The 12,042-nt window shown below is 37.4% G+C and overlaps 1 protein-coding gene across 2 annotated transcripts; it reads left to right on the forward strand.

Annotated features, from left to right (window-relative positions):
• Positions 1 to 308: 308 nt before the first annotated feature.
• LOC146557055 (speckle-type POZ protein-like A) lies at positions 309 to 11,287 on the forward strand. 2 transcript variants are annotated; one of them, XM_085249861.1, is made up of 12 exons: positions 309 to 700; positions 1,667 to 1,748; positions 3,950 to 4,067; positions 4,956 to 5,077; positions 5,445 to 5,596; positions 5,699 to 5,826; positions 6,808 to 6,985; positions 7,575 to 7,630; positions 7,748 to 7,870; positions 8,922 to 9,064; positions 9,167 to 9,220; positions 9,759 to 11,287. In XM_085249861.1, exons 3-12 carry the CDS (start codon positions 3,990 to 3,992, stop codon positions 9,901 to 9,903), a joined length of 1,179 nt encoding a protein of 392 aa, XP_085105987.1. In that variant the 5' UTR covers positions 309 to 700; positions 1,667 to 1,748; positions 3,950 to 3,989; the 3' UTR covers positions 9,904 to 11,287. The 2 variants fall into 2 exon arrangements, with proteins under 2 accessions (XP_085105987.1, XP_085105986.1); XM_085249860.1 differs by having other exon boundaries at positions 309 to 493.
• The last annotated feature ends 755 nt before the right edge of the window (positions 11,288 to 12,042 follow it).

Raw genomic sequence — 12,042 nt, forward strand, 5'->3', positions numbered from 1 at the left:
GCTGATGAGGTACTATACTATCCAGTGTCTCAAAATGGCAAAGATTCACACTTATGTGTGTGTGTATTTGTGTATGTTTGTAATCCTATTGCCTGAATAGCCTAATCAATAGGTCTATCTAGTCTCCAGAGTAACCACTGCTATTTTCAGTTTTTAAGATCAAAGTTTAGCTGAAAGGGGAACATTATTATTATTATTATTAGCAGTAGTAGTAGTATTATTATTAGTATTATTATAGTTGAGATGGAGGAAGACATGATCAGTTTGTGGACATTATCCAAATTTCGCGCCTGCGCAGTAGCTATATTTTCTAGCCATTCAAGCTACCCCAGCCAGCTAGACAAATGTAAGCTAGCAGAGATATAAATTAGACAAAGAAACCTTGTAAAGAGACTGAATGAAAAAGAGTTCAAAGTGACGGACCGTGAAAGGAGCAGGTGTAATACAAAGCTTTATGCGTTATTCGATATATGTGGGAGTATGAAATTGAGAGGTACGCAGTCACCACGTCTTTTTAAACTTTTTTGCCAGCAGCCAGTGTAGAGATTAGCTAGCTAGCCGCTAGTTAGCCGATGTTGTTTTCCCACCAGCAGGCTGAACCAAAGCGCTTCGTTAGGTAGCATCCTGTCTCAGCGAAGGCCCTTTTGTTTCACGCCGGCTAATGCGGGGTCTAAACAACACGGCACGGAATCAACTTGAGGTATCTTTAGTTATTTTGTGTCGCAGATGAGAAGTAATACAACTGATCTAAGTGTGCTGGGAAACATGCGAACAGATTTATTGCTAACATGTTGTGTGCTAGCTGATGACTATTCGCCGTATTTGCGGTCTGCTAAAGTGAAGTTAAGCTTGCTAATGAAAAGGTTAGCTACATACATATTGAACATAAAATCGATAAATATCTAAAATATGATGCTTCCCCTTTTATTACTGTTCTTATTTGAGCAAGTTTGTTGTTAAATGACGACATATGGTGAAGCGGCGTAAATGATGGTCTGGAAATTTGTATTGATACTTTAGCTAACATTGAGCTGTTGCTTTATTTGCTATTTATTTTTTTAATGTTTTTCATACTAACTTACTGTTAGTCACACTTGTTTACATCTGGAAAACCGTATTGGGTAATGTAAGTTGTGAGGCTCAATACAACTCCTGCGGTGTAACTTTTAGCTAATGCAATCCAGCTAGTTGAATGTTAGTCCGCATAGCATCATCTGTGTTGTGTTACAGGCGAGGTAGCACAACTCCAGCTAATGTGTTGGCCAAAGAAAGTTGCAGGTGAATCTTAAGTTTAACACACAGACCTATCAGCCGAGCAGCCACCTAAAGGATGTGGCGAGCGATAAATTGTCCTAAATTATCGTTAACGTTTAGCAAAATACTACAAACCTAAATTACTCATCCGGATAACCAGTATGTTGTCGTGAGTGCTGCACTCAGTTTTTAATAACGTGGCATTCACGACTGATTTTTATTTATTTATTTAAGCAATCACTTTCCTGTGGTTCAATTTGACTTTTTGGGGGGGATAAATGTGACGGGTTTGTTATGAGCATTTTCTTCATTTCTAGATGCTTCTGTAGCATGGGGGCTCTGCAGTTACTATTAGATAGGTTGAACAGCTCTATATTCAAGGCCTAATATTTGTTTCCTTTTTTTTTTCTAGTATGTAACATCAGGATAAGGTCATGAAGGATCCAGTGATAACCTAAAAACATCCATCTGTGTACATTTCAACCATTCAAGAGGTGATTATAAGGAGTTGGTTCTTGCTCTTTAGGGCACTAGGCTCAGATGTGTGCAGACTTGATTGTGTAGATTCAGTTTGACTACTCAAAGCACTGATACAAGGCTTTATACTGGAAACCGCACATACACATTAGCATGAGTGAGCGCTATAGCTTGCAAATTATATCACAATATTTCTAGGAAATTTGCCATAGCGATAATTCTGACATTACAGAGAAGGTAAAAAAATACTGAAAGATGTTTAAATGATGCTTGCAGGCAGCAGCATTTATAAGTGCAAGTAAATGATGAGCATTTTCCATTCTGCTTTTCCAGTGAGCTACTGTCACTGATGACATACTTCCTAATTTAAAACAATGCAGCGTTTATAGTGCAATAGTAGTGACAGTATGATTTAGCTGTAAGCAAACAAGTTGCTCGGTAGTGTTTTTCCTGAAAATTTTAACAATAACTACAGTGACATAAACTCATAGCTGTACAATACTGTACAGAATAAAGGAGAAAATCTTCCACCTAGGATGTTGCATCTTGGGTCCAGCTTTTATTTATTTCTTTATTACATGGTTCCACCATGTAAGCGCGTCAGTGATTTCCATCCACCATTTGCCCTTGCTGTCATATGGAGCGCACGCAGAAAGTCTTCCTGTGATGCTTGGTGGAGTCATTTGTTTTCTTTTGAGTCGGAAATCGTCAGCGCCTGCTGTCTCGTCCTTCTTAGCCTGGTTGTACTTGCAGTGTGGTTTTTTTTTTTTTGTTTTGTTTTTTTTGTTTTTTTTATCTCAGAAGGTAAAATATGTTTGCTATTTCCACCTGTAGCAGGAACAGTTTTCTTGGAAATTTTTAAAAGTTCTGTTCTTATTTGGAAATTGTGGAAGTAGCTCCATTTTTTAGGTACCAAAGTAACAGAGTAGGGAGTGTAAATGTATAGCATTGATATAGCAATCATATCACGATATATTTTTATAGAGACATAGAAAGAAGTCTCATCGGAGTCTACAATAATCCAAAACAGTTTCAGTCATACTGTGTCTACAGCAAATTCACTGACCGCTGGTTTTTATTTAACGAAATGTTTTCTTTAGGTGATAAAACTACATAATGTATGATCGTGTGCTATGGTTAAGCAAAGTCATAACACACACAGAGGAGTACAAGAACATTTTTAGGTAAAACATTTATGCATTTAAGATTAAGTTTACATTATTAGTATAATGTATTATAAAACATGGAAATGGCGACATCAGCTTGCCCTTTGACACTGGATATTGTCTCAGAATTGGAACACTTTTGGGCTGAAATTAAATATTGGAAATTAAAGAAATTTTACTTAATTTTTTTATGTAGCACATGGTAGGAGGGAGGTACAAAAGATGATTAATGCTAGGGATGTTTGCCAATTGTCTAAAAACATGACCAGTTTCATCATTTTTAATAGAAATTTACTCCAAGAAAGTGTGATAAGGATCACAGGGCTTTAGAGACTTTTGAACTTACTGCAAGAAAATATGAACTTAAATGATCTTACGTTAGGAGAAAAATAAAAATAAAACTGTGTGATCCAGCTCTGATAAATATGAGCAGTTATATGTAGGTTTTGGTATATTGCTGTCATAAACATGCACTGAATAAGTGAAATAAAAATGGCATTTGTATCTTGCCATTGTTATAAAAATAGTATGGAGCACTTGATTTTTTTTTTAAATTTTATTTTATTTTTTTCAGAAATTTGTGGAGAGGCATGTCTTGTAGGTGTCCAAACATTAGACATACAGTTCGGACGAACTATAAATCCTGCTTCAATTCCTGTTCTGAACAGCCAACATTGTTTTGACCCTTTTTTTGCCAGCCACAACTGCTGAAAGATAACCTTTTGATTTATTTAGTTATGTAATATTGGCTGTTTTCATTGAAGCTTTTCTTTTTTTTCTTGCTGTAATCATATTTGTAATAAATCACGCTGACTATAGCTTTACTCAAACTTTGGAGATGTGCTTTTAGGGTGACTGGCTGTCAAGTTATGGTACTTTTTACATAAAGGAAAAGTACAGAGAATACAGTTAACTGTACATGAGGATGGTTTCATTTTCATTTTGTTTACTCATGTTTCAAATGTGTTTCCAGGCTGATTCATGAAAGCTAAACTTTATGCTGTTTAATTCTCGAGAAATACTCGTTGTTTATTGTTTTCTTGTAATGTTAGTGCTTTAAGGACGCAAGTGAGTGGTACCACAGAGCCAGCGATGTCACGGGTTCCCACTCCTCCTCCTCCTGGGGAGATGTCAAGTGGACCTGTGGCAGAGAGCTGGTGTTACACACAGGTATGGTCACAACAGTACTCTTTTTGTTCTTTTCTGCACCTATTAATGATAGAACTATTTTTATTTTTTATATAATTGTATTTAAAGTGGCAATCTCATACACATGTAATTACTGGTAGTAATGAAAAATAAAGGTAAATATAATACTACAGGTCACCAAATTCTGGGGGCAATAAAGAAAAATATTGACCCCCCCCCCCTTCCTAAATGCTGCACATAGCTGAGTCTGAATAGCAGGGCTGTAGCCTGACACCTGCAGCTCCTCATCTAACTGGCTACACCCACTTTTTGCATTTGATAATAAAAGTCAATTCATCTCTTGCACACAGTGTGAAGCTGTAGCAGTAAGAACGGCTTATTTTACATTTGGGGTAACTTAATACAGCGTTTTACTCCCAAGTATGTTGTCAGAGACACAGTATTTCTAATATTATAAACATGCATATAAATATTTTGGTACTTTAATAAGCAAATTGCAGAGTAAATCATTATCAGGTTATCTCATTATAAATAGGCAGTGACCCTACAGGCATTAGAAAAATGAAAGCTTCTTGGTTGCCACTTTAAATGCAGATTTTTTTTTTAATGTTAGTTTTAAAATCATATTTTCCTGTATTTTATTCTCCTAAGAATATTATTACTGAGGTCGGGGGTGGCACAGCTGTTAAATATCAACAGTAATCCAGCATACAAAAGATTACACCATACAACAGCAGCTAAATTGAATTTGGTCTTCATTAATGTTACAATTTTACATCTTTTGGGATTTTTTTTTTTTTCTCTCTCCCCATAGTGACACTTTCCAAGTGATCAGAATTTACTGTGGGAGTATGTTAAGTTTCACATTAGGGGTCTGATGGGTCTGTATGTGTCTTATTCTTGTTCAAGGTCAAAGTTGTGAAGTTTTCCTACATGTGGACCATAAACAACTTTAGCTTTTGCAGAGAGGAAATGGGAGAAGTGTTGAAGAGCTCAACTTTCTCTTCTGGCCCTAATGACAAAATGAAATGGTTAGTACTCAAGATAAACCTTTTACTGCTGCTAGATGTTTGTTGTTTTTTCTTCTTCCCTTTAGTTTCTGTGGCCATGAAAATCACTGATGTGTTGAATAGCTTTTAAGAGTTTTGGAAATGTAAACATGGTTTAGCTTTTTACTATTTATATCAAATTTTTTGCCTGATTGAGTTCCTAGAATTTTCTAGAACAAACCAGCATGTCAATAAAAAGTATATTTGTTTTCAGTATGTGAACTCTGCACATAGGTGATAATTACACACAGCTGCTCAGAAACATGAAAATTGCGCCTAAGGGCGCGTCGCAGTACTGTTTTAAGTTTGTATGATAACTGACGTGCAGTGTTATCTGTTCGCTTGGCAGGTGTCTGCGAGTCAATCCAAAGGGACTTGATGATGAAAGCAAAGATTATTTGTCATTGTATTTACTTCTTGTTAGCTGTCCAAAAAGTGAAGTCAGAGCAAAGTTCAAATTTTCTTTGTTGAATGCTAAACGAGAGGAGACAAAAGCAATGGGTGAGTGCAGGATTTTGAGTGTTTTTTGGGTTCCTTTTCATTCCCTACTTGTAAAAGCTATAACAAGACTGCAATTTTGTTTTTTTTTCCTCTTGGTTGCAGAAAGCCAAAGAGCATATAGATTTGTCCAAGGCAAAGACTGGGGCTTCAAAAAATTTATACGGAGAGATTTCCTCCTTGATGAAGCCAATGGACTTTTACCAGATGACAAGCTCACCCTGTTCTGTGAGGTAATCTTTCCTTTTATTCTTCAAATTAAAGTGCTACCATTTTGTCTTTTTTGGTCATTATATTTAGCAACATTACAAATGACATGAACCACAATTTCTCTACTCGATTGCAGTCAAAAGTTCTATCGATTGTAAAAATTGTAAGCGATTAAATTCATATTGGGTTCTTTCCACTAACATTTGGCTAGTGGAAAGAACCTGGTTGTCTTCTCTTTTTTTTTTTTTTTTTTTTGTACCAGTTGTTGTGTTATATATGGCTTTATAAAGTATTCATTTGTTATGTTAAATTTTAAATGAAGTCTTCAACATTAGACCACTCTTATATGAACTTAATTACACCCATGTTGCGACCTTTTAATGGATTAGAGCTCTTGACATGACCACATTACACCTGAGTGCATGCTGTGGTGCAACTTATTGTTAGGATTTGCTTCAAATGACATTGAACTGTTGGCAAAAGAAATGCTTCCCCCATCACACATCATTTGTGTTGGATCTTGTTTTCTGAAATAATTGAATTTGGTGTGTCAAGAAGAATGAACATCTACTGAAATCTTCTTTCAAGGGACAAGTTAAGTGAGGTGGCAGTGAATTTTCATGTACGTGCAATTGAGTTAGTATTGCTAGGATTACAATTTGCCAGCCGGCGTTTCCAGAAGGATTAAACAGTTTCAGAGAAATTGCCACTTTGATAAATAAATTGCATTCAAATTAAAGACAAACTGTCTCTTCCCATCAATTAGGGATGTCAGCAAAGTTAATTAATTTTGGATTTAAGTGGTTGTATGTTTTCAAGCATTTTGCCATCTTAATTGTAGGTTCCCTAGTCTGGATAATACACACTAAAAAGAAAGAAATCAAACACATATTGGCTGCTAAATGTTTGCTACATATTTGCTGCTGGATTTGTTAGCATGTTTTGACTTGATACAACAGCTTTAGTTTGTTTGTTTTTTGTTTTTTTTTCTCTCTGCTATACAGGTTAGTGTTGTCCAGGATTCTGTTAACATTTCAGGCCAGTCTAACATGAACATGCTGAAGGTACCAGAGTGTCAGCTGTCTGATGACCTCGGGAACCTGTGGGAGTGTTCACGCTTCACAGACTGCAGCCTCTATGTGGGAGGGCAGGAGTTCAAAGCCCACAAATCCATCCTTGCAGGTAAGACCTCCCTGGCCTCCACAACTTAAGTTTGTAACAACTCAGAGAAAAGCCCTCAAAATGGGCCAAGACAGACGCATCTGTGCCGCCTCTGAACAGCTTCTGTGGAGAGCTATAAGTACCTCGAAAGACTACGAGCAGTCTGTGTTCATGGCTTGATTTGTAGCGGCCTACTTCTGCAGTGGGTGCTAATCCACACCACTACCCCTGCTTGGCCCTGCTTGACCCAGATGACTGTAAGATTCAGGAGATTGAGAGGCTGGCTCTGCTCCCTAGTTCATCTTCATTAGACATGGTGGAAGCCTCAGTGCTCAAAGAGGAAGTGCTAACAAAGTGGCAGCAATATAAATTTTGCAGCATTTTATTTTAATAGTATAGATATTTGTGGACTTTTTACATCTGTCTTCTAAGATCTTAGTAATTTATGTGCTGTTTCCTTATGTGACATTGATGCTTATATGCCTGGATGAATTAAGACATTTTTATTTGCTTTGCTAATGTGCTCAATATTGTTGACGAGTCATTGGTAAATGTCAAAAGTGTATATTTTTTAATATATATTTTTATGCTTTTTTTTTTTTTTTTGCAGCGAGGTCACCAGTTTTTAATGCTATGTTTGAACATGAAATGGAGGAGAGTAAAAAGGTAGGAGTAAAACTTTAATTGTCACATCCTCAGCAAATCCTTTCAGTACTGTTATTGCTTTTGTGTATATATACATACTAGGTTCTGTGCACTAAAGAAAGCCGTCTAAATTTGCAGAACCGTGTTGACATCAGTGATGTGGATCCTGATGTCTTTAAGGAAATGATGGGCTTCATCTATACAGGCAAAGCGCCAAATTTGGAGAAAATGGCAGACAATTTGCTGGCAGCTGCAGATAAAGTAAGTGCCCAGTGAGATTATGCTTTTATTTGACCAGACATCTACTGCCAGTTTCTCTTGTAAAAGTAGAAAATTAACCTTATAGTCTTATGGTCTTGCTTTGTATTGTATTCAGTTACTAACTCACTAGTAACTTAAAGAGTGAAACTGTAAAGCTGAAATGGTAATTGTATGCAGTATTGTCATGGACAGTAGTGTACCTTGTGAGCGTTTGAAGCCTCCAGCTGTTCAGTGAATGGAATATGCAACACTATATGTAAGTCAATGAGGCTTAAGGGCTAATGCGGTCAGTTCTGTAATTATGTAGCTGTTAGCCGTCGTAGTCTGTATTTTTTACCTTTATTTATTTATGTATTTATGGGGGGGGATGTGCTCATCCACAGTGTGTGCTTCCAAACACATACTTGTAGGCAGCTTTTCAAACTTTAAAGGGCTGATTTAACTAAGGTTGCTGATATGGTGATGTGGTTTCTCTTCTGTGTTGAGACTGATTTGTCTAATATTTTCGTCTAGGGCTGTTATTGTGTAGCTGGAAAAGGATAAACTGTTAGAAGAATCAAAACTGTACTGAGTGAGCTTTCTGTCATTCCCGTAAACATCCGTTCTCAACATGTTTAATGGTTCCTTTATTGTAATCACCTCTAATGGTAAAGCATCTCCAAGTATGAGGACATAGAGTTTTTGCACACTTGTACTGTAAACACAACACAAATTTCTTCATTCTCCCTTACATAACTCATAAGTTTAAACTGGATGTAAACTGCAACTCTACTGGTCGACAGAGGCATAGAACTGCAAGGTAGTGCTTTTAGTTTTCTTTAAAATGCTTATTAGAGAGCCTTCTGCTTCAGCATTTTGGATCCTCGTCATTTTTTCTCCATTTCTATTAGGATTGCTGAGTCATCCATTCCAGTAAATGATTGCATCCGTAGTCTTAATGTGCATTTGCACTAACTGTGATAAAACCGTAAGTCACCGGCATTTATTTAACGTGTAGACTATAATCGCTGCTCTCTGTGTTCCCCCCCTCGTTCCATCACCTCCACCCCAGTATGCTCTTGAGCGTTTAAAGGTTATGTGTGAAGAGGCCTTGTGCAACAGCCTTTCAGTGGAGAATGTGGCCGACACCCTCATCCTGGCTGACTTGCACAGTGCCGAGCAGCTCAAAGCACAAGCCATAGATTTTATCAACAGGCAAGTATCGCAAAAAAGAAAAAAAAAACTCCAGTGATAAATTCCTGCTGCCATTTCTGTTTACCAGCCCTGAATGCTTACCTTTTTATCTCCTTGCCATAGGTGCAGTGTCCTGAGACAGCTGGGCTGTAAAGATGGAAAGAACTGGAATAGCAAGTATGTAATTAGCTGATATATGTGACACAAGATTAATACCACACTCTTATCTCTTTCCCCAACCAGATGCATTAGAATTCATTGTTTTAGCCCAGGTAGACAGAGTGCTATTTGCCTTTTCAGTTTGAAGCTCCATATCTTTGTATCCAAGTTATTAATAGACTCATTCCTGGATAAACCCTGGAAATGGAATATTTGTAGAATTTTAAAAAGAATGCAGGTGGTTGCCGTGGGAAGATTTTTTTTTTTTCTTACTTCTCTTCCAGATGATGTAGTGCAGTGTTACAGGACACCTTGAAATATTAAGCTTATTTCTCTCTGTTGTATTCACAGCGCGACGCATTCCACCGCTCTATTAATTTTAGTTTATGCATGTGTGCGGAAAGCACTAATGGCCCTTTTTCAAGTTTAGCATACAACTCACAAATCAAATCCCACTTATTTGCTTTGTCATTACAATCTCATTTATGTTTATTGGTTTTTAATGTGCAGATTATCATGTCTGAGTATCTGACTTCATTTTTGCATGTGCTTACAGTCATGCTACAGATATAATGGAGACTGCAGGCTGGAAGTCAATGATCCAGTCCCATCCTCACTTGGTAGCCGAAGCCTTTCGTGCCCTGGCTTCAGCACAGTGCCCACCCTTCGGTCTTCCCAGGAAGCGCCTAAAACAGTCTTGACTGCCCGACTGTGTCCCAGGACTTTACTGGAGGTGTGAAGCATGGGTTTACAAAAAAGAAGGACTAGCAAGGATACCACTCTTTATTTCCACCAAAACTGAACACACTTGAATAAAGAAGAGTGGGGCTTTCTGGCCAGGGATGTGGGGGAGGCTGGCACGTGGAAGACTGACATCAATTGACTGGGGGGAGGAAAAAAAAATTGGTTCACTCGGTGTTGCTTGCTTGCTTTGCTGCCCGAACTGAATTCTGTTCAGACTGGGTAGCAAGTCAAGCTCTCTGCTACAGTTTTATTTTTCCTGTAATTTTCAAAATGGCCTTAATATATCTGCCATTGCTCTGGAGCTGCTCTGGAGTACTTTGTCTATTTTACTCTGTGCCTGCCTTGTCACAAAGACCAGGCCTCCTCCAGGTTGCACTAGTTCCCATGAATAGTCATTTTGATATGGAGTTCTATAGGAACGTAACAAAGGTTTAACTAAATGGGAAATATTATATATTTGTAATGTTTAGCCCGTTTTGTGACTAGACATTAAAAAGCATGAACACTTTCAGTGCAAGGTCAGTTCTTTACACTTTTTAAAAGATGTGTATGCCCCATATTGATGGCACCATTTCTATGTAAATGACAGTTGAACCATCTTCAAAAGACCAATGTACAAGAAAGTGTGTCCTATTGCGTATTTGTGGGGGGAAATAGTGATCTGCCATTATGAAGACAGTGTCGATCCTTGTGAAACATGTAAGACAAAAGTGTCTGTACTTTGGCCCTAATATATTAAAACATTGGAAGTATATGGACATATTTACTCAGTCTCCCATTTGAATGACTTTTTCCAGATCATACGTCTGTGAACTGTTATAGATTCAATTTTGAGAATTTGTTTCTTTAGTATTGCCAACATGCAAATATTATATATTCTCAATATATTGTGGTTAACTAAAAGTGGAGAGACTAATGCATGGTCATGTTATTGTCAAAAGAAAGTGTCCAAGTACCAATTTTGTTTTAACCATTTTTTTTTCTGCAATTATCTGACATATTTGTGCAGAATAAAATTAATTGAGTATGTGCAAAATCTTCCTCTAACATGCTTGGATATCTGTAGGATGCTGAGCATCACTTCTACTGGCAATGTTGTTCTGTGTTTGAATGAGGGGTTGTCATTTTTTATTCGGTCCGTCTTGTATGTTGTGGCGTGACAGACACTTCAGAGGATTTTGTAAATTACGAGTAGCATCATTTTTACATGATATTACTCATCATTCAGCGTCATGTTGAGATGTTGAAATGTTGGAAGCAAAAAAAAGAAAAAAACAAAAAGATGAAGTTGTTGTCTGCAAGAATGCCTGCATTAACCCATTAAAACATTTTCCAGCAGTCTGAAGTGGCCTAGGGTTTTTTTTTTTTTGTTTGTTTTTTTTTTTTTAATATGTTTTTAACTGGAGAATGTTGAGCTCATGAAGAGATTTCAGTCTAAGGAAGGATGGTTATTATCCACACAGTTTCTTTTAATGGGTGCAGGTATCAGGCTGGGGTGATTTTTTTTTTTTTTTTTTTTTTTTTTTTTTTTTTTTTTTTTTTTCTTTTTGAGGGGTTCTCGTTTGGAAAAAAATAATAATTAGACAACAACACCACTGTGATAATCAAAAGAAAATGTGCTTTAACTGCATTAGCATAGTGCCATGTTAAATGTTGAACCTTTGTTCAGCACATAAAAGACGTGCTTTCCCCCCCCCCCCCCCCTTTTATGTGTGAATGCTTGGCACAAGCCCTAATTAAAGTGAATGTGAGGCCGCTCTTTTCTGCTGGAAGAGAAGTCTTCATCAGCAGCTCGCTGATCCTCATCCGCCCCTCTCAGCACAGATCCCAGGAAAAGACCTGATACCATCTCTGCTTTAGGACGCCTCTCCAACCTTTTATCTTCCTCCTTCGCGTTCCTCTACTAACTTTAAAGCTTGAAAGAGAGAGATGCCTGCAGTGTCAAAATTGAATTTTTCCCTTATATTGATTGTCGGAAATAAGCGTTGAATGTTGAGAAGTGAAACGTATGTTAACATTCCTTGTAGTTTTCCAGGGGATTTGGGTGCATGCAGCAGGAAAGCGTAGTGTGACTTGATGCCTATAAGGAGTAGGTG

The sequence above is a fragment of the Mchenga conophoros genome, linkage group LG16 (genome assembly GCF_057382185.1).
Source record: "Mchenga conophoros isolate Kocher_MC1m ecotype Shallow Benthic linkage group LG16, M_conophoros_male_GT1.1, whole genome shotgun sequence".
Lineage (NCBI taxonomy): Eukaryota > Metazoa > Chordata > Actinopteri > Cichliformes > Cichlidae > Mchenga > Mchenga conophoros.